The 21,544-nt window shown below is 42.5% G+C and overlaps 1 protein-coding gene across 8 annotated transcripts in view; it reads right to left on the bottom strand.

Annotated features, from left to right (window-relative positions):
• ELAVL2 (ELAV like RNA binding protein 2) overlaps positions 1–21,544 on the bottom strand; it is a 107,696-nt gene that overhangs the window by 50,772 nt on the left and 35,380 nt on the right. For 3 of the 8 annotated variants that reach the window (XM_076362423.1, XM_076362426.1, XM_076362424.1), the window contains exons 2-3: positions 10,705–10,795; positions 8,012–8,252 (exon numbers count right to left, since the gene is read on the bottom strand). In XM_076362423.1, coding sequence (XP_076218538.1) covers positions 8,012–8,252; positions 10,705–10,776 — 313 coding nt within the window. In that variant the 5' untranslated portion in view covers positions 10,777–10,795. The remainder of the gene's footprint in view (positions 1–8,011; positions 8,253–10,704; positions 10,796–21,544) is intronic. The other 5 variants (XM_076362430.1, XM_076362429.1, XM_076362431.1 and 2 more) reach the window with 2 other exon arrangements.

Raw genomic sequence — 21,544 nt, 5'->3', positions numbered from 1 at the left:
TCTGAGGGTAAAGGCCGCGGCTCCAGCCGGGGGGTCTGCACCATCTACCCCAGCAGTGGCCGATGCCTCCACGCAGATGGAACTGCTGAAGGGAGAGGCTGCAGTGCAGACCTCCGGCTGCAGGGAGTGCCTGGACCTCTCTCCTGGGGCAGGGGCAGGCAGCAGACCTGCCTGCAAAAGGTGTGCCCGGGTGGAGGACCTCCTGCAGCAGGTGGCTGAGCTGCAGGAGGCAGTGAGAAGGCTGCGTAACATCAGGGAGGCAGAGGAGGAGCTAGAGAGCTGGTGCCATGTGCAGTCTGCAGCGGACCTGCAGCCCATGGCCAAACAGCCAAACACTCCCCCACCGGCACACGCAGAAGGGAGCCGGGGGGGGGGCCAATAACGCAGGAGAATGGACAGTTGCAAAGGCAAGGACCAGCAGGAGGAAGAGACTTCCCCCGAAGCCTGAGGTGCCCTTGCAGAACCGCTTCACCGCTCTGCAGGCCAAAGAGGAAAGTCCTGTCACACCGGGAGAAGCGCTGGAGCTGAGTAAGGCAGCCCGATCTGCCCCCCGTGTAACAACCAGCGCAACTAAGAAAAGGCGAGGGGTGACAGCAGTAGGCGACTCTCTTCTGAGAGGTGCGGAGGCACCCATTTGCCGACTGGATGCACTCCCTAGAGAGGTGTGCTGCTTACCGGGGGCTCGCATCAGGGATGTCACCAAGAGGCTACCAAGCCTTGTACAGTCCACTGACTGTTATCCACTGCTGCTGTTTCATGTGGGCATCAGTGACACAGCCAGGAGCAGTCTGAGGACTATCAAGAAGGGAGTGGTGGTAAGGGACTCGGGAGCGCATGTAGTTTTTTTTCATCAATCCTGCCTGTCAAAGGGAAGGGGGTTGAAGGGGCCAGTCGAATCTGGCGAGTCAACAAATGGTCACGGGACTGGTGCCACAGCCAGGGGTTCGGCTACTTAGAGCATGGGACTCACTTTGATAAACCTGGTCTACTGGGGGCTGACGGGGTCCATCTGTCAGACAAGGGGAAGAGCATCTTCAGTCATAGGCTTGCCAAGCTGGTGAAGAGAGGATTAAACTAGAGATGCTGGGGGAGGGGAACCTCAATCCATCCCACTCCTACCAGTTTGATGCCAGGGCCAGCAATAGATGCCCAGGGCCTGGACAAGGAGCACAGGTCAGCAGGAGAGCGCCTGAAGAGCAGCACAAAGGAACTCCAGCTGTTAAGACAGCTCCATCGGGGGCCCAACTTAAACGCCTCTATGCAAATGCACGTAGCATGGGGAATAAACACGAGGAGTTAGAGAGGCAAACACGCCTGCAGGGCTACGACCTTATTGGCATCACGGAGACATGGTGGGATGGCTCCTATGACTAGACTGTTGAGGTGGAGGGATACAGGCAAGGACAGGCAGGGGAGATGAGGAGGGGGTGTCACCCTCTGTATCAATGACCAGCTGGAGCACATGAAGCTCTGCCTGGGGATTGATGAGGAGCCCACCAAGAGCTTGTAGGTCAGAATTAAAGGGAAGTCAGGGACAGGTGACATTATGGTAGGGGTCTGCTACAGGCCACCCGACCAGAAAGACCGAGTGGATGAGGCTCTCTATAGACAGATAGGAGCAGCCTCATGCTCACAAGCCCTGGTCCTCATGGGGGACTTCAACCACCCCGACAGCTGTTGGAGGGACAACATGGCAGGGCATAAGCAATCCGGGAGGTTCCTGGAATGCGTCAATGATAACTTCCTTCTCCAAGTGGCAGAGGAGCCAACGAGGAGAGGTGCTATGCTGGACCTTGTTCTCACCAACAAGGAGGGGCTGGTGGGGAATGTGAAGCTCAAGGGCAGCCTGGGCTGCAGTGACCACGAAATGGTGGAGTTCAAGATCCTTAGGGCACCGAGGAGGGCACACAGCAAGCTCGCTACCCTGGACTTGAGGAGAGCAGACTTTGGCCTCTTCAGGGATCTGCTTAGTAGAGTGCCATGGGACAAAGCCCTGGAGGGAAGAGGGGCCCAAGAAAGCTGGGTAATATTCAAGGATCACCTCCTCCAAGCTCAGGAGCAATGCACCCCAACAAAGAGGAAGTCAGGCAGAAACGCCAGGAGGCCTGCATGGATGAACAAGGAGCTCCTGGACAAACTCCAACACAAAAAGGAAGCCTACAGAGGGTGGAAGCAAGGACAGGTAGCCTGGGAGGAATACAGGGAAGTTGTCCAAGCAGCCTGGGATCAGGTTAGGAAAGCTAAAGCCCTGACAGAATTAAATCTGGCCAGGGACGTCAGGGGCAACAAGAAAAGATTCTATAGGTACATCAGGGATAAAAGGAAGATGAGGGAAAATGCGGGCCCTCTCTGGAACGAAACAGGAGACCTGGTTACCCGGGACACAGAGAAGGCAGAGGTACTCAATGACTTTTTTGTTTCGGTCTTCACCGGCAAGTGCTTGAGCCTCACTGCCCAAGCCGCAGAAGGCAAAGGCAGGGACTGGGAGAATGAAGAGCCACCCACTGTGGGAGAAGATCAGGTTCAAGACCATCTAAGGCACCTGAAGGCGCACAAGTCCATGGGACCCAATGAGATCCATCCGCGGGTCCTGAAGGAACTGGTGGATGAAGTTGCTAAGCCACTGTCCATCGTATTTGAGAAGTCATGGCAGTCCGGTGAAGTTCCCGCTGACTGGAAAAGGGGAAACATAAGCCCCATTTTTAAAAAGGGAAAAAAGGAAGACCCGGGGAACTACAGGCCAGTCCAGTCTCACCTCTGTGCCTGGGAAGGTCATGGGACAGATCCTCCTGGAAGCTCTGCTAAGGCACATGGAGGACAGGGAGGTGATTTGAGACAGCCAGCATGGCTTCACCAAGGGCAAGTCCTGCCTGACCAACCTAGTGCCCTTCTATGATGGAGTGACTACATCAGTGGACACGGGAAGGGCTACAGGTGTCATCTATCTGGACTTCTGTAAGGCCTTTGACACGGTCCCCCACAACAGCCTTCTCTCTGAACTGAAGAGGTATGGATTTGATGGGTGGACTGTCTGGTGGGTGAGGAATTGGTTAGATGGCCACATCCAGAGGGTAGCGGTCAAGGGCTCAATGTCCAGATGGAGATTGGTGATGAGTGGATTCCGCAGGGGTCCGTATTGGGACCGGTACTGTTTAATATCTTCATCAGTGACATCACAGACAGTGGGATTGAGTGCACCCTCAGCAAGTTTGCAGAGGACACCAAACTGAGTGGTGGGGTTGACACGCCAGAGGGACAGGATGCCATCCAGAGGAACCTGGACAAGCTTGAGAAGTCAGCCCGTGTGGACCTCATGAGGTTCAACAAGGCCAAGTGCAAGGTCCTGCACCTGGGTTGGGGCAACTCCCTGGTATCACTACAGGCTGGGGGATGAAGGGATTGAGAGCAGTCCTGCTGAGAAGGACTTGGGGGTACTGGTGGATGAAAAGCTGGACAGGAGCCAGCAATGTGTGCTCGCAGCCCAGAAGGCCAATCGTACTCTGGGCTGCATCAAAAGAAGTGTGGCCAGCAGGTCGAGGGAGGTGATCCTGCCCCTCTACTCTGCTCTGGTGAGACCCCACCTGGAGTGCTGCATCCAGCTCTGGAGTCCTCAGCACAGGAAAGACACGGACCTGTTGGAGCGGGTCCAGAGGAGGACCACGAAAATGGATGGAAGGAAGGAAGAGGAACACGAAAGTGTTCCAGGGGGATGGAACACGTCTCCTATGAAGAAAGGCTGAGAGAGTTGGGGTTGTTCAGCCTGGAGAAGAGAAGGCTTTGGGGAGACCTTCTCGCAGCCTATCAGTACTTAAAGGGGGCTTATCAAAAAGATGGCGGCAAACTCTTTAGCAGGGCCTGTTGTGACAGGACAAGGGGAATGGCTTTAAACTAAAGGGGGGTAGATTCAGACTAGATATAAGGAAGAAATTTTTTACGCTGAGGGTGGTGAAACACTTGCACAGGTTGCCGAGAGAGGTGGTGGATGCCCCATCCCTGGAACCATTGAAGGTCAGGTTGGAGGGGGCTCTGAGCAACCTGATCTAGTTGAAGATGTCCCTGCCCACGGCAGGGGGGTTGGACTAGATGACCTTTAGAGGTCCCTTCCAACCCAAACTATTCTACGATTCTATGATAAGTGAACATGAAAGTAGGTGGAAAGTTGGGTGGGACTGATAGGCTTAGAGAGAGATGAGTGAAATTTTTCTGGGATGTCTCTACTTGGAGATATTCAAACCTCAACTGGACAAGTTCCTGAGGAACCTGATCTAGATGAACCTGGTTTGAGCAGGGTGTTGAACCAGCTGATTTCCAGAGATCGCTTTTAACATGTATGTTTCTATGCTTCCATGAAGTACCAGTAAAATTGTGTCTTTTTTACCTTGCCCTTAAAGTCAGAGGCATTTGTAACCATCCAAGCCTGATTTTTATCTGCCCAGATAAGCAGAGCACTTCATTGCCACTATACACGCCCAGCTGTGGATAGTATGTCAGTGCAGTTTCTGATGCCACAAGCTACCACTTCTAGGTTTATAGTAGCTTCCACAGCAGTAAATCATAGCTGGAAAAATCAGAGAATCGGTACTGCTTGAAAGGCTTTTGCAGACCACTGTGTCATTAGTTTCTGCATAGTTTATAACAGGGACTATATTTGGTCAAGGAAACTAGCCTTGTAGTCTGCTCCCAGGTTGCCCAGAGAGGTGGTGGATGCCCCATCCCTGGAACCATTGAAGGTCAGGTTGGAGGGGGCTCTGAGCAACCTGATCTAGTTGAAGATGTCCCTGCCCATGGCAGGGGGGTTGGACTAGATGACCTTTAGAGGTCCCTTCCAACCCAAACTATTCTATTCTATGGTTTAGTTCCAACCCCGAAGTTCTCATCTACTAAGAGTATAATTTAAATTCAGGATCCTTCACAGGCATCACTTTATGCTATACAGAAGACATCACACCTTTAAACAAGAGGTCTGCAAGTAAGCCTTGCTCCATTCCATTCCCAGGCAAGGAGTCTTTTGACACTAAGTAGCAGCAATGTGAGCTTCTAGCATATAAAACATCAAAACCACCATTTAAGGATGTGGGCAATTTGCACATCCATCATTAAGACCCTGCGACTCACTTCTGACTGCCTGTAGCAGCCTCTTAATTGGGACAAGCATGTAATCCTTAAGCAACTTTAATAAGGAATGCTAAATATGTGAAATCAGATCTGCAAGACAGAGATAAAGACTTTGAATAACCATCCCACTAACTGATCAAGTATCAGTTATATCTTTCCACTCTTGGAACAAAAGGTCAGGAAGCAGCTAAGTAAAGGACTTTTTATTTTGAAGCACTGAAGTCATTATCTATAGAGAAGACAGGCTTGTTTTCCGCATCAATCAGCCTTCAGCTGAAGACAGCAAGGTGTGGCATCAGCCCAGTCTAGTTTCTTTGTCATCCTCAAGCACATTCGGTATTCCTCACAGTGAAGAGCAGAGATTGCTTTGAGGTTTGATCAGTCCAGGACTAAAAGCAGTGGATCCAGTAGCCAAGGCTACCATGGCTGAAGCAGGGTACTTTACAGATTTAACCATTCTACTACCTAATGCCTTAAGAGCAAGCCACCTGCTATGGGAAGAAGTGCTGGTCATTCAGATCCAAAGGGGAGGCAAAGCAACCTTCATTCAAAAGCACAGAAGTCAGCCAGAGACTTTTCAGAAAGCAGGAAGCCAAAGGATCCATGTTGGGTTTTAAGCAGCCTCTTAGCTTGACTCATTTTGTGCCACTAAATGGTCCCTGCACCAGGGAGAGTAAGTTGTCAGCAAGCACTAATTGAAATGAGGAACAGCCATGAAGCATGGCCCAGTGAATTCACCAAGACAGAGGTATACATTCTGGCAGTCGTCTTTTAGGAGTCATACTCTTCAGGCAGGTTTCCCTTGTTTTGGGGGAATTTGCTTTCAAATTAACAAACTGTGTGTAGAATAGTCAGTAGAAAAGATCAAGAATTAAAAAAAAATCCCATTCTTGCAGTCTCAGAAGTACAGCATCACCTCCCTAGGCCTGAGTATAGACATTTCTCCTTCTTTTTAGTTTCTACTTTCTAAGGTACATGAAGTCAAGAAGAAAGTTGACTGATGCTTTATAGAGCTGAACTGCAGGAAGTCCAGGAAGTAGGGCTTGAGAATCCACCTTGTGACTGCAGATACAGAATTGTAGTTTGACAACAAAACTATTTAGAGGACAGCAGCTAAGACCTATAATCAAGAGTGACCAATGCCAAAAACACCCCTTTATATGTAACAGGTTATTCTCACACAACACACAAGTAAAAAAAACTTAAGACAGTCACAAATGCTGTCTCCAGCACACAGAGAATGATGACAGAAAAAAAAGCATCCTCAGCAAAGATGGTGATTATTCATTGTCATATCAGTATTTTCACTAATTGTGTAATAGCAGAATGCAAGTATGAGCACTGGTCATTAAACTACTTTGTGTTACTCAAAAAAGATACAGGCTCTGGCTAAAGTCAGTCTCGCTACGCAGCAGACTAGATGGTCAAATTTAGGAGAAGAGATCCCTAACTTAGCTCACTCTGCTCACCCTCAGCAGATGCAGATGTAGATGAACTAAACACTTGGGAAATATTCCCCTTAGTATCTTTTTGCTGCCAGATTCTTTTTTAAGCATCATCCTTGTACCAATGACACAGTAGTGTCTGCATCAATGTGGGAAAAGTGGCATAACATCTTTCTGCCATGCTAGAGGAGCAAATATGTCATCAGGACAAGAGAAGAAAGCATGCACTGCATATCAAAGACAAGTCCTGGGGTTGGTGCCAGAGCTGCCTGAACGTTTTTAGGTCTTGTCCGCCACTATTCATGTACACAGTTGGGGAACACCTCTCCAGCATACTCAAGCCGTCAACACAAACATATGTAGCAGGGGCTGAAGCCACATGCAATCTGCATCAACTAAAGCTTTTGTCTTCCCACTGTTGCTGCTCGGGGAACACTGAGTCACAAAAAAAGCTTTTACTTAGTGTGAGAAAAAATGTCCATGTTCTGCCACTACCTTTCGGTAATAGGAAAGCATTGGCTTTCATCCCTTAAACCAAAGCATAGAGAACATGGAGCCTCTAAGAGGTGTAGTTTTAAACACACAGAAGAGAAGCTAACCAGCACATTTAAGAGTTGCAACCAAGAACATAAGTTAAAGATGTGTTCTTGAAAGCTGGATATTTGAGGACTCTGCAAAAAAAGACAGGAAATAAGAGTACCAAAATCAACATTTCTGAACAAAACTAATGAAATGTCAACTAAGTGGTAAATCAATGTTTTTTAATGAGACAAACTGAACTTTGCCAACCATCCTTTCATTCTTGTTTTAAAGTGCAGGCATCCATCTGGTAGTTCTTTCAAAGTTAAACAACTGGTCTAAATACATGCGACCTGTGCACCAGCTGTTGCTAAAATAAAGTACTGACAGAATACATCACACTGCAGTTCATACTTGCACTTTCAGACAGCACATATTGATTCAAGTGTGCATCCTAAAGAAATTGCTGAAGTGCTGCAATGCAAAAGCAGCTTTAGCTACAAAGCTGAATAAACATGGTCCACCCTTTTCACAAGGTACAAATTTAATTACCTGCATCCCTGAAAAAGGAAGTTTTGCATCAACTAGGGCTAATGAAGTCATGACTCCAATGGAGTTGAATAAAAACCTCAAACCTTGTACAATCTGCTTTTCCACATCTGAATCTTCTTTCCAAAGACTCAAGCTCAGAAGATTTAAATGACCTGTTAGCATTTATAGCACTCATACAAACCTGGATGAAATGCAAATACAGGCACTTAGTTTTGGGGTGTGGAATCTAGATAACAATGAACCTAATTTCCTTCTGACTAGCAACAGCAGCATTGGTTTATTCTGCCTTTATTCCATGATTTAAGAGAATTACAAAACACCATCTGACAGCTCACTGCTTGGAAAATGAAAAGATGCAGAAAATCCCCAAATCAACATACCTGTTATTTTGTCCCTGACAAGCTTGCAGGATTCTATTTCACCAATGCTGCCAAACAGACTCTTCAGCTCCTCTTGTGTCATGTTCTGTGGAAGGTAGTTGACTATTAAATTGGTCTTGCTGTCTTCTGTGTTCCCAGAATCAACTGGTGATGAGCAATTGTTTATGGTGGTTGAACCATGGGCTGTGTTATTGCAAGTTGGTCCATTAGACAGTTGTGTTTCCATGGCAGCAATTACCTGCTGAAAAACACAGAAAACAAGAACCATCAAAATTCCTATTTCACCATCTATTAGGAGAGCCCAGGCAAGAACGTAAAAGACCTGTCACTATGCAGACGTGGTATTGCCAGGGCCATATACTGCCTCTATATGCAAAAAAACCCCACCAATACAGAAGGATTTTAACTGCTAGTCAAGGCAATACTTTAAAAACTTACAGGCAAATAAAGTTGTCGCTAAAATCTTCTAGGACCTCTCTCAATGAAGTCAACACTCAAAGCTGAGTTTCCATCCTCCCCCATTCCCTTCGTTTAGGGGCATCACAACCTTCTAGTATAGAAGTTACCAAGCAGAATTGGCCTGTTGCAAGGGTAATCAGTTCTATTAACTTACAACTGATAACTGAAACGATATGAAATGTAGTTTTTAAAGTGATAGTATTTGGTTATTTTCAAAAGGAGGTGGGTGTTAACTGTATCCTGAGCCTATTTCTCATAAGCAATAGCAGAAAGCAAGACTAGTAATTTAAAGAGATACTTAAAGAGATATATGAATATGCTGGGATGGAAAACAAACTCGTCCTTGATAACCTCTAGGTCAGCCTTCTGTCACCACAGGTTGAAAGTAGGTTTCTAAATGCTTTTATTTGATTAAACTGACAATTCCTGGTTCTCACTTCTTCCCTCCCCTGCACCCTGAAAACAGTTAAATTTGATACTTTAACTTCATTTACTTTTAGACATCAAAATAAGGGAGTGATCACCACCCCAGGAACTACTGTGTTTCACCTCAAAGTAACTGACTGTAGGATCGGCAGATACAGCAGCAATCATTTGGAGAAGCATCAGTACTTGCCCACAAGTTACCACATGTACAAAAGGCTCTCTGCCATCTCAGTCAGTCACTGAATGGTAACAGTTGGTAAATACAGTGGATTTTTAATGGCAGCCTAATATCCAAGAGTTGGGTAGCCTACCCTGTTTGAGACCAACTATATAGGACAACATCCAACAGAAAATTCTATAAATTACTTCCCCAGTAATAAACATTTCATCACAGAAGCAAGACTCAGTTTCCCTAAAAAAAAAAAATCCAGCAATCACTGAAATCCAACCTCATACTTAAACTCCTCGGAGTTCTCACACAAAAAGCCTACTGTAAAATTGCAGTGTAATGTCAGGACCTCTGGAGCTTATCTGTCCTAACTGTCCTGTTCAAAGCAGCATATGCAATCAATGCATACCCAAAGAGCTGATTAGGTCAACTGTACTCAGGGAATGCAAATTTGAATTTCCTAAAAACATGAGAGGGGGTAAGTTGAGTGTCTTAAACTACAATTCAAACATCCCTGGGAACACATTTCTGTGTTCTGCATACAGAAGTATTTTCCAAGAGGTTACTTCAGCACAACGCAAAAAAGGGAAGATGCATCTGTTAAGAACATTTAATGTAAAAATGTGATTGAGTTTTCCTGAGGAGCTACAACTGGAACAACATTTTCTTCCCTTGTGACAAACTCCAAGGGGTAACCTGCTCCTGGCACTGTGATGAAACAAGTCTGCTGGAAAGATGAGAAAGTAGATAAACCCAATTAAGATAAATTACTTTTCAAAACACTAGTATATCTGGCAGAGTTAGTAGCCCCCAATGCTATGCTCTGACTGAGGGTCTCTAGGATGGCTTTTTCTCCTCTTTTTCTTTTTTCTCAAATTTAAAGTGTTCATTGATCAAAATTAGCAGGATTTAGCAAGGACAACAAACAATCCTCACTTAATTGTACATTTATTTTCATGTTCAGGTGGCAAGAATGAGATCCTAAGCCAACATTCAAGTGAACAGCTGCAGTAGCCTGTGTGTGCTGAAATTACAGCATTTCTCAGCTATAGAACCATCTGCTCTGAATAAAGTGATACTAATATGTTTTACAAATAATGCATATTCCATTGATAGGTTGAATACAACTGTTCATGAAACACAAAGCACTTCTTCAGCAGTTACTAAATATTTTCCACCCAGAAAAATAGTTTAAGAGAAATTTACAGTTTTCAAACAATTTCTTAGAATAAGACTTGTAAATATAGTTTTAAAATAGTAATCATAAACACACAGTATACAGGTTTTTAAAGTTACTGCAATTTAGTATTCAGACCATACCAAAACCATTGTAGTACAATACTACTCTTCAATTATCCACCAGGTAGTTTGAATTAGTACTAAAATCTAATTGACATTAGAAGAAAGGCAAGCCACTGCAGTATAATTTCTACAGGAGATCACCATATTATAGAAAAAGTTGTCATGGTACGCCAGTGCACTCTAGGCTCTCACAGAATAGGGACACAACCTACAGCCTATAATGAAACATAGAAGAGAGTTAACATTCCAAATGGGAGATTAAAGAGTTTGGTATGGCCTCAGCACTATTAACATGTAAAAAAAGTAGCCTACAGAATTTAAGAAAAATCCCACAGACCCCAGTCCAAGGCTCTGCTGCCCACGAACCACTTCTAAGCAGAGAAGCCACATCACACAGTCTGACTGCCATGTTAGTTTGGAGTTGCCGTCTGCAATATGGACACAAAAAGTACCGTATGTTAGATTAGCAAGATAATGCAACAAATCAGTTTGTACAAATTTACAGTAATTGCATTTATATTCCCAGCACGTCCATGCAGTGTGGCTTAATTGGATTTGAGGCAATTCCAATCTAATCTTTCCAAATTCAGTTCTAAAGTTATTTTTCTTACATGAAATAAGATGCTTAAGATTTAAAAGATAATGCAGTCTAGTTACCCCTGCATCTACCTTGGAAACTACCTCCAGAACCACACCATGCCTAAAAGGAACTATACCACAAAACACACTTTTAAATCTTCAAGACTGAAGGAAGAGGAAAGAAAGAAAATACAGTGAGTTGATTTTCCATTCGCACATAAGATGACCATGCACCACTGAACAAACAGCTCCCCTTACACACCTTTCCCAGCCCACAAAAAAATACACGAGACAAACTACTTTGTTAGAATCCAATCTGTTCTTAAAATCCTAGGTTTTAAAAATTAAGTAAATTAAAATCTTGCATAGATGGTATTCAGTAAGTTTCCTTGCAACTGGTATTTAAGAATACCACTGGACATACAAGTGGCAGTAGAGTCAAGGATTTCTCAAGTGGAATAACTGGAACAAAATATGCATGAGCTAGTACTTCATATTTTTGTCCCCAAGCACATTGTTGTTTGTTTTTAAATAAAACATCATTGCAAACCCAGTTGGATTTGAATTGAACAGTGCTGGGAGGATATCAGAAAAGCTAATGGGCCATTTGCAGATGGTTACAAGCAGTCCAGATGTTAAATACAACCACAATACTGGCACAAATAGGAAGACTCCTGACTGTTGCCACAGCTTGAGACTGGTGTAAATACAAGAGATCCTTCTTGCCCCTGGTTAGCAGATGAGGTAAGTCTAAACTTGATAGAAAACCCAAGGACTCAGCTTTTGGAAGGCTGCTGCATCCAGGGTTTATAAACACATACTTCAATACAACTTCTCCTGTTTTAAAACCGTGTAAGTTAGTCTTCATTTCAGTTTGCTACCAAAGTCCATATGGTTAGCTGACTTCATGTCTGGTCATTATTTCTAATTTAGGTTGATAAAGACCTCTAATCATCTCTTTTTATGCAAGATACTGAGGCTTTGGTATCAGCTGCAAGCTTGCAAGCATGCCAACAACTGCACTTCTGAAGCTCTCCACTGTATACAGACAAGTATGTTTGATGAACTGCTTATTACCTGAAGAAAAACTGAGAGTCTCAACTGACTTTTTTTAGGTCCAGACAAGCTTTATTAAGGAGACTGCATTAAAGTAGCAATCTACAAAAGTCTGTCCTACAGAGACTGTAGTGATGTGCATAAGATGACATATTTGGATCTTTACGGCTCTCTGCCCTGCTTTTGGCTGCGATAGAGTTAATTTTCTTCCTAGGAGCTGGTACAGTGCTGTGGTTTGGATTTAGGATGAGAATAATGTTGATAACACACCAATGTTTTAGTTGTTGCTGAGCAGTGCTTACACTAGCCAAGGACTTTTTAGTTTTCCATGCTCTACCGACTGAGAAGGCTGGAGGTGCACAAGAAGCTGGGAGGGGGCACAGCCAGGACAGCTGACCCCAACTGGCCAAAGGGACATTCCATACCATGTGACGTCATGCCCAGTACATAAACTGGGGAAAGCTGGCCAGGGGGGCCACTGCTCGGGGACTGGCTGGGCATCGGTCAGCGGGTGGTGAGCAACTGCATTGTGCATCACTTGCTTTGTATATTATTATTATTTTATGTTATTTCAATTAAACTGTCTTTATCTCAACCCACAAGTTCTCACTTTTACTCTTCTGATTCTCTCCCCCAACCCACCAGGGAGCAGGGGGGAGAGTGAGTGAGCAGCTGTGTCGTGCTCAGTTGCCGGCTGAGGTTAAACCACAACACACTCAAAGCAGCATGACCTGATTATTTGCTTCCTGTGAGCCATGGGCTGAAGATGGAAAACTCCAATAGGACAGCTTACGTGTGTGCACAGGACTTCAGCGTACTCGCTACATAGACTTCACTGTGCCCTTGAGCATCACAGCAGTTCTCAAAAAAGCAAAGAGCACCTCTCATTTGAAGTACTTCCAGTTTGCGTAACACATCTCTCTTCACTGAAGTGTTCCACATGGTACTCAAATCAATGTACAGCAAGTCAGTTCTCTAACTACCACACCATTATGTCTCAAAACCAAGTTTTGCTCTACCAATTCTTTTACCATTTTTATTATTTTCAAAGCTGTACAGAATGCTTTTACATCTAGTTTGAAAAACTAGAGTTCTTACCCTTTTACTTACACTTCTACCTCACCTGAAAAAAAATAAGCAATATAGCTAATTACACCAAAGAAAAAAAAATCTAATTTTTTAAAAATCGGTTTCCAGCCTAAACACTGTACTTTAAGATGAAAATGGCACATTAACATAGACTTCGAGCTGTGAATAGTCTCCAAAAGTTTTAAAAATACTGAACTACTGAAGAATCACTAGTACCATTAAAATAACTAATACAGCTTTTGACTATTAGCCTCAGAGAGAGTATTATACTTTGGATTATTAAATACTCAGCAATTACTGCATTCAAAACCTAAGAAATCAGTAAGTTCAGGAAACAGGGCTCTATGCCTATTAAAGAAATGTAAGTTTGTCTTAAAATACATTCAGATTAAGAGGAGAACAATTAAGAGAAGTTGGAAAAGGAAATCTGCTCTTTCTTTACAATCCTGAAAGGAAGCAGAACTGAAGACAAAGTTGTTCAGTTCAGCAAACTGTGAGTGGTTCCCTTCGTTAACATGCAGTGCATGGGAGCCATCTACCTTTCAATAAACTTACTTTTAATTCACCAAGCACAGTTAAGATTTTAAATCCAAACACTCTTAAACACTGTTTGTGGATCCCAGTCTCTAATTAGCTGCAGTTCAAGTAAGTCATGAGTACAGTTTGCCTAACAGAGAAGCAACTAGGCTTTTTTTTTAAGGACCAAAGACATCAGGAGTTAAAAAGCTATATGGTTTACATGATTAGTTCTGGTTGCCATAGAACAGTTCCAATTATATCAATGGTAGATTTTTATGAGAGCTTTAGAAAATAAAGTGGCACTAGCAAGATGGAGACCAGCAAAGCAATAGTCACAGTAGTCTACTAATTTTCCCTGCAAAACAGGTATTTTGGTACGTAACATACTCAACTGCTCATATTCAGCTGAAAATGGAAGCTGAGGTTGGATCCTGGCAGTGTTGAGACAGAACCAAGGTGAGGTGACAAAACAGAAAAAGCCTTCAACCACTGTTACCACCTCAGGTGCATAAGTTAGGGAGAAACCTTCAGTGCATCACACTTCTGGCCAAAGCCTTTCTACCACCTGTTTTGATTCATACCTGTGCATCCCTATCGTTGAGGAAAAAAGTTATTTCACATAGGTTTTATATACAGAATTTACTTCTATTTATAGACACGACACCAAAATCACTGCACAGATGCCTGCCCTGGTTAAGCTATGTACCTCTGAAAGGTATTATTACATAAAGGTGATTACAGAAAAATCAGCACCTTGAATCTAAGTGGCTAGACACCAGATATTAAACACATCTGCCTCGTCCAACAGGTTACTACTGTTCAGCGGCAACTGAAGCTGCACCGTGAAATGCTTCCAGCCTCAAGGGTCACAGATGATACAATGCTCTTGATAAAATCCTGAGAGATCATAAACATGCTCCTGAAGATCCTTCTGAAGAGTTATACACCAGGAGACTTTCAGAACATGCTTTACAATTCAGTATTTGCCCTTTTTCCTCTTGGGTACAGACAGTGCAATGGAAGCACATGACAATTATCACATGTTGCTATTTGGATAAGCAGATGTTACAGATTTTGTCTTCATAATACCATATAGCAGAACAAGCAGAACCCCATGGCTGAGCACAACGTCCTTTATATCTCCCAGATACGAAGGTCTAAATCAGAACTTTAGTCTCAGTTTGTAATAGTTACTCTCTTTTTTTAAATTTAAATACTTAGGGTATTTAACAGAGGATTTATACCATCTACTTTGCCTCACAATAGTAATGAAGGTAATTTAGCAAAGATAAGCTGTTTGTTGTTTGTGAAGAGTGTTGCTAAACATATTAAGTTAAAAAAAGAAAAATAAACCATCATTATTTGAGGGCTCAGTGAAAGGCAGCAGCTGTGACACAACCTAGATGCTGAATTTTGCTTTAAAAAACAGAACTCAGCATAAAACTTGTAATACCTCCAAAAAATATGTAAGCACACAGTTATTTGTACTTTGAATAGCTGCAATTCTTAATGCTTCCTCTTTATTGATTTTTGTCTTTACTGGAGTGTTAATTTGAAGGGCTCTTTTTTTTCTTCATATAGTCAAATACCTTATGGGCCTGCATGAAAGCACAGCATTAATTTGTGTATACTCAAAAAAGCTGTACAGTAAGAGGTAACAGAGGCTGTTGAATCCAGCATATGCAAAAACTATTACACAGGCTGCTAGAACTTCCCAAACTTCTTTATGAGTAAAGGCACATACAGGCCAGAGGGAATTTCTTCAGTCAACCACCTTGCCTGCCAGAACAAAACACTACTCACTCTTTCAGTTTCCCTATAGGAAGGATAGTTGTCAAGGATAGCTTGATGGTTACTCTGATGTCCACTCCTTAACAGCACATATTGTGCTTGGTGAGTCAGCACAAACAGGCTAAACAATGCTAATTTCTTAGTCTGTGTTTTCACTGTTATTTTAAAACAGTATAAACCAGCATTTCTCCATTAGCAGCCCTCCCCACTTGCATGTCCATTCATTTGTGTCATTCCCTCCATTACACTATTGAAAAAATCTGTAGCACGAATTAGATTAGAGTACTGCTGCAGGAAAAAACTCACTCAGCCCAAGGAAACCAACCACTAGAGTATCTCTTGATTTATGCAAAGATATGAGGAAGAACTTTGTCATACAATACTGGTCAAAGACAAAAAAAACCTCACAGAAAACTTAGAATTAGCTTCTGATAATAAGGTGGTCTCAAAATTTTAAAAGTAACTTTCAAAGTTACTAATGTAAACACAGGCAGCTATAAGACCAGTAAGTAGGGGAGTCCTATGCAACAATAAAACCCAACTACATAGCCTCTCTAAGGTGCCAGGTTAGAAGGGAAACCTTTTCACACTGGCTTTTGTATGAATCACTAAACAAGTAATACCGCTTAATACTTCTATAACTTGGCCTCAAAGGCATGGGGAGAAAGTGAGTGAAGAGATGGAAGATGGGTATGAAAGTCATATGGGATATAAGCAAAAGGATTTTAATTCATCCTTGCGATTGGTGCTGCAAAAGTTAATCTGCAGAAGCTTTCAGCAAGGACAAAGAGGCAGCTAAACAGGCTTGCCCATTCCAGGTAGGCAATGAGAGGACAAGTGGACAACTGCAGACAGCTGAACAAGAAACAGCCATCAGTACAGGCATGAATACTGCTATCAGGAAAAAAGCTTGATAGTCCTGGTGACCACGCTAAAAGGACAGAAGGGGAAGTTATCTACTGAATGTAAAAAATTATAGGGAACACTAAAAATATATACACAGATTAAAAAAGTCTCCACACAGTATGCAATGCTTTTGGAAGCTCTTGGCATTCCTGTAAAACACCTAAGAACCTATGGGATGCTCTAAACAATGCCGCATTAATGCTACTAGTGTATTAGGGAAGAAGCCAGCATAAAGATTTGCAAGCAGTTCTGAAAAAAATAATGCATGAACAAGGTGAGGACACTGCTTGACAATGGAGTAATTCAGAGACCATGTAGGAGATCTTCTGTCTGACCGCAATTACTAACTACCTTGTCAGCTGGGGTAAGGGGAGGGAAATGTACAGGGTAATTTAAGTTATCTTAGAAACCATACTAGAAATATCAACTCTAATAGTCTTCTGTGAAGAAAACAAACACCTGTATTCTGTTAAGTGATCAGTTCAAGTGAGACTCCAATAAAGTAAAACCATTTTTATGTTCCTAATTATTCAGGTCAATTTAGACACAACCACTTTTACCAACACAACTTACTCCCTGAGCAAGAGAGCATCAACATGCAGCATTAATTAGCTAATGCACAGGATGAAAGAACTCAGCACAAAATTATACTCTTCCTTTTCATCACCCTCTTTCATTTAAAAAAGTTTAAAGCCAGCTGAGGGGAAACGATTACTTTTGTTATATTCGAAAGCCTAACTAAATGTCAAGTTGAGCCTGTCTGAACATAGCCAATACTGCTGATGTTTAGCAAGAGTTCCACCAAAACTATCACTGGATCACAGACAGCCGTTCAGGCCTGAGAGAAACAGCAAACCTCAAACAAGTTGTGAACAATTCCAGACTTAATCAATACTTAAAATAAGACCATTGTTTAAAGGAAAGGATATGCTTAGACTTTTCAGCTGTACCCTACCCATTCACAAAATCTTGCCAACTACAGTTTTTGCTCTTATTCATTTAAACACTTGTGCATGCTATCCTAGTCTCATATGCTACCTCCCAGCCTTCTAGCAAAGTGCTCTAAGGCAATACAATTCTGTCAAAATGCGGATGTATGTGGCAAGAAATAACAGTATCTTACTGCAGACATTTCCCTTTAGCCTTATACATCTGCAGTCCTCTTGAGCCTCCTGAGAATAACAGAAGAAAACAGATTCAATGGGGTGAAAGGAGACAACTTGACAGCTCTTCAAATACAGCATCTTGATAGCTTGAAGGGGTTCAAAGTCAACATCCACTTTTAGACATACAGCGCCTGCTCCACTTGAACTGGGTAGGATGCCTACTTCAATTTTTTAGCATTTACCTCACTACTCCGGTTGGGCCTTGTAAAACTTTTTCCTCTTTCACAGTGCCGTTACATCCTTTGCCCCACGGGCAATTTCAAAAGCTGAGGTTTTACCAATAGCCAAGAAAAGGAAGCAAAACAGGTTAGTCTGACTCTGAAGAAATGCCCAAATTTAAAAACAAAAACATTAAAAAAACAGCTTCTTCTTGATCAAGAAAGCATGTGTCAACTTCAAGGCCACCCACTACTCCATTTACTCTCCCATTCCTCTCCCTGAAGAAGAACATAGCTAAAAGGTTTTGTCCCTCATGCACCCAACTTTCCTCAGTGCAATGGAGGGCCCAGCAATGGATGACAGGACTCATCTTCCAGGCTAGAAAAGACAAGGTTAGAGGAACACTTCTGCTCTGCTGATTTTTTCATGGCAGCACTCCTCTTGCTCACAGCTCCCTGGTAAACTGGGGAGATGGTTGGGCCCAAAACCCACCAGCATTGCAGACACTTCACCAGAGGAGTGCCCCAGCAGACCCACAGAGCCAGATTTTGAGAACCTGGTATCTCCATCACAGCCCTACCCTTCAAACCACAGGATGAATCCCCTCAATTTCCTCCCTTCAGGGGAGTTTTTGTTCTCTCACAGTAAACTTTGATCTCAAATGTAGAGTAGGCAAGGAAGAAGTTGCATGACTGAATATCCCTATCCCTTAAACCCTCACATACACAGCTAGTTAGCTAAGCAACCAACATCCTCAATCCCATACAAAAAGGGAAAAAAGCAAGCAGCTAAAAGTCAAAAAGCCAGCAGCCTCCTTGCCTCTCCCTTCTTCTATACCCTTCTTTACAAATCCTTTCAAAGTGGTGTCAGGCAAGGACAGCAACACAAAGCCTGTCACTCATATGCCTCCACTAGCCCAGATCACCAGTGGCCTGACAGACAGCCATGTCACAAGTTGGAGATGGCATCCTTCTTTTAGTTCTAAAACTGATGACAAGCAAAGCTTGTGCCACACAAAGAAGTATTCAAACCAAACTGAAACATGCACCACTACCTACACATAGAATCAAGTCATTTTTGCACAGGAAAAATTAAACCTTCCATTAAACTTTCTGGGGAAGGAGAGATCTTCAGTAAGACAAGAGCTCAACCAGCAAGATAGGGCAAGAAGCACTGGAGTTTGCCATGAACTCAGCATTACAGCAGATATGACAGCAAACAAACTACCTGAACAGCGTGGGATGTGACATTGTCCAAAATAGTATCAGTGACCTAGGATCACACCTTACAGATTTAAACACTACAAGTATTAAACACCTGCCTTCCCTCATTGGTGAAAGGCCTCAAAGTAGCATGTAAGGCAGAAAATAGGGATTTGTGGCACCAACTGATTTGCGCTGCACAATTTTTTTTTCCCACAGCTGGGCATAAGGGGTTGGAAGAGCAAAAGGAACACTACACTGTTCAAACCAAAACACTTCCAGTCAGCATTTTCTGCCCTCTTCAGTCAAGAGCAGCTCAGACTTCACTTACAGCCTTATGAGGTTTCCAATACTTCTTTAAAAAGATTTAAGATCATCCAGGAAGACTGAAGACATCAACAAGCCGTTCTTGTCTGACAATTCAAAATGAACTAATACAAAAAAAATATGGCCAAAGCCAGTTTACTCTGGACACCTATTACAGATAAAGACTGACTATTCAGTCTCTAATTAGCGTTCTTAATGGTCTGAAGTTAATAATCACATCTTTTAGAAAAAACAACAAGCTTAAAGACAGCTATGAGTCCTCCCTGCCTGCCCCACCAGCAACAGGAAGTCACTGTGGTTCCATGAATGCAGCACAGACTTCCAGTAGCAGATGAAGAGAACTTCATTTCTTAATCCTGCTATACCATGAGTAATGAATAATGCAACACAGACATAACATGACAGATCCATATGCTGTACTGAAATGACTTATGTGCAGAAATCTTTATTTGTATAATCCAACTAAAAATACAGAGAGATAGATACTTAAGAAGTTCTCCTATTTTAAAATAATCTCTTGATTTCAGTCCACACAGAAATCTTACCCAAGTCTTAAGGTTTCTGACCTCCGTGGATGGAAATCCCTGCACAAACATAAATTCAAGAACAGAGAAACACAGCAAAGATGCCAGAACTCTGTTAAATCTAAGAATTGGATACATCATAGTTAATTGCTAATCATATTTTCCTATCATTCTGTCCAGAAAATATGAAGTTTATGGGGCCATTTGGCTTCCATACACCCTAGCTCTTTCTCCTAACCTTTTGTTCATGGAAAGCCGTATCTAATTTGTCTTCCACCTCTAGTGTTATCCAGTACTCCAGCTGCCATCAAATTAAGTATCACTAAATTGACTTAAGATACCCTTGTTCCTTACATGGACTAACCTACATGTTTGTACTTGATTCTTATGCTGTATTATGTATTATCCTATGCTAGGTGTTATACCCAAACCTATTAAAACTTCAACTTGATATATTTATGCAGTAGACATTTCTATTATCTATGTCTAACCCACTAAACATTGTATATACATATTACTGAAATCTAGACCTTGTAACAGCAAATTCTAGACTAGGTAATTTTCTTTCAGATTGGTTTTGAAAAGCTGACTTCACTGTATTAGGAGATTTATCATTGCATAAAAAACCTGAATTAATTTCACAGTAAAACTAATTATATGCCTAATTCAATAGCAAGAGAAATAGTGGTCACAAGTACACCACTGCAACAGAGCTCCCAAATACTCAGACTCCTATCTTTCCCAATTTATTTTATTCTCCTGTGCACATCTTCAAACTTTAATATCAAAGGAAAATTAAGAGAATTGCTTGCAAAAAAAGTTGGTAAGAAGTCTCGAGATAGCATGATAGTAAGAACGAAGTCAGTCCAACCGCACACAGCTCTGAATAAGCTTAACTTTCCTGCCCTGTATCAATGCACATCAAGCACTATAAAGTCCCCTATGCCCCCAAAATCTCCCTGTAACACACACTACAGGACAAAAAAGAACCTGGACAGAGAAATCAGACATACAGCAGCAACCAAAAATTTGAGAACATCAACATGTGGAAAATATGATGCAGATGCTATCTGACTTAAGATACCCTTGATTCCTATATGGGCTAACCTGCATATTTTTATCACCATTTCACTACTGCAATGCACCGACTCCAAGGTATGAGAGAAGGGCAGCTGCTTTCACCTACCACTCAAGTTTGAGATCAGGAAGTTAAGACCTTGCTTATCTCTAGCACCCTTTATAGCAGACCTGACAAATCATGTTATTTGCCATGGCACCCAAAGGCTGACCTCTCAAGTGCTAAAGAATACCTCAAAATAAACCAGATGGTGGATTTTATGCTCTGACATGGAGAGAGGAATCCGAGTTTGGAAGTTTGTCTTCATTTCATAATGAACTACTTCCAAAACAGCAACAAGTCCACTTTCACAGGGTGAACATTATGCTTGGGGAGGTAAGGTGATGTCTTGTGAAGCAAAGGAATCAATAAATTAATAAAGGCTGTTCAGAAATAGTATGCATCTTCCCTCCTGGCACTTTGATCTTGCAAAAAAGATGACAGTGGTTTATACTGAACCTCCTAAAGTACAAGGTACTTATACGTACACTTTACCAGCATCAAGTAAGGAATGTGTTCTACCATAGAAGAAAAAAAAAATCAAAAGTAAGCACTGGACACATGCTGACAACAGGTCAAAAGGCATCAGTGCTACAGAGAAGTCTGAACAAACTGCTATTGTCAGTATTAAAGTCCTTGCTGGTATCAGATATGGGTTCTCACTGTCCTATGTGATCATACGTTCCCACTAAATACACACGGGACTCCCAAACAGTTAAAAAGGTAAAAGTTACACTACTTA

Source organism: Aptenodytes patagonicus, chromosome Z, assembly GCF_965638725.1.
Source record: "Aptenodytes patagonicus chromosome Z, bAptPat1.pri.cur, whole genome shotgun sequence".
Lineage (NCBI taxonomy): Eukaryota > Metazoa > Chordata > Aves > Sphenisciformes > Spheniscidae > Aptenodytes > Aptenodytes patagonicus.
This window is presented reverse-complemented; position numbering and strand designations above follow the sequence as displayed.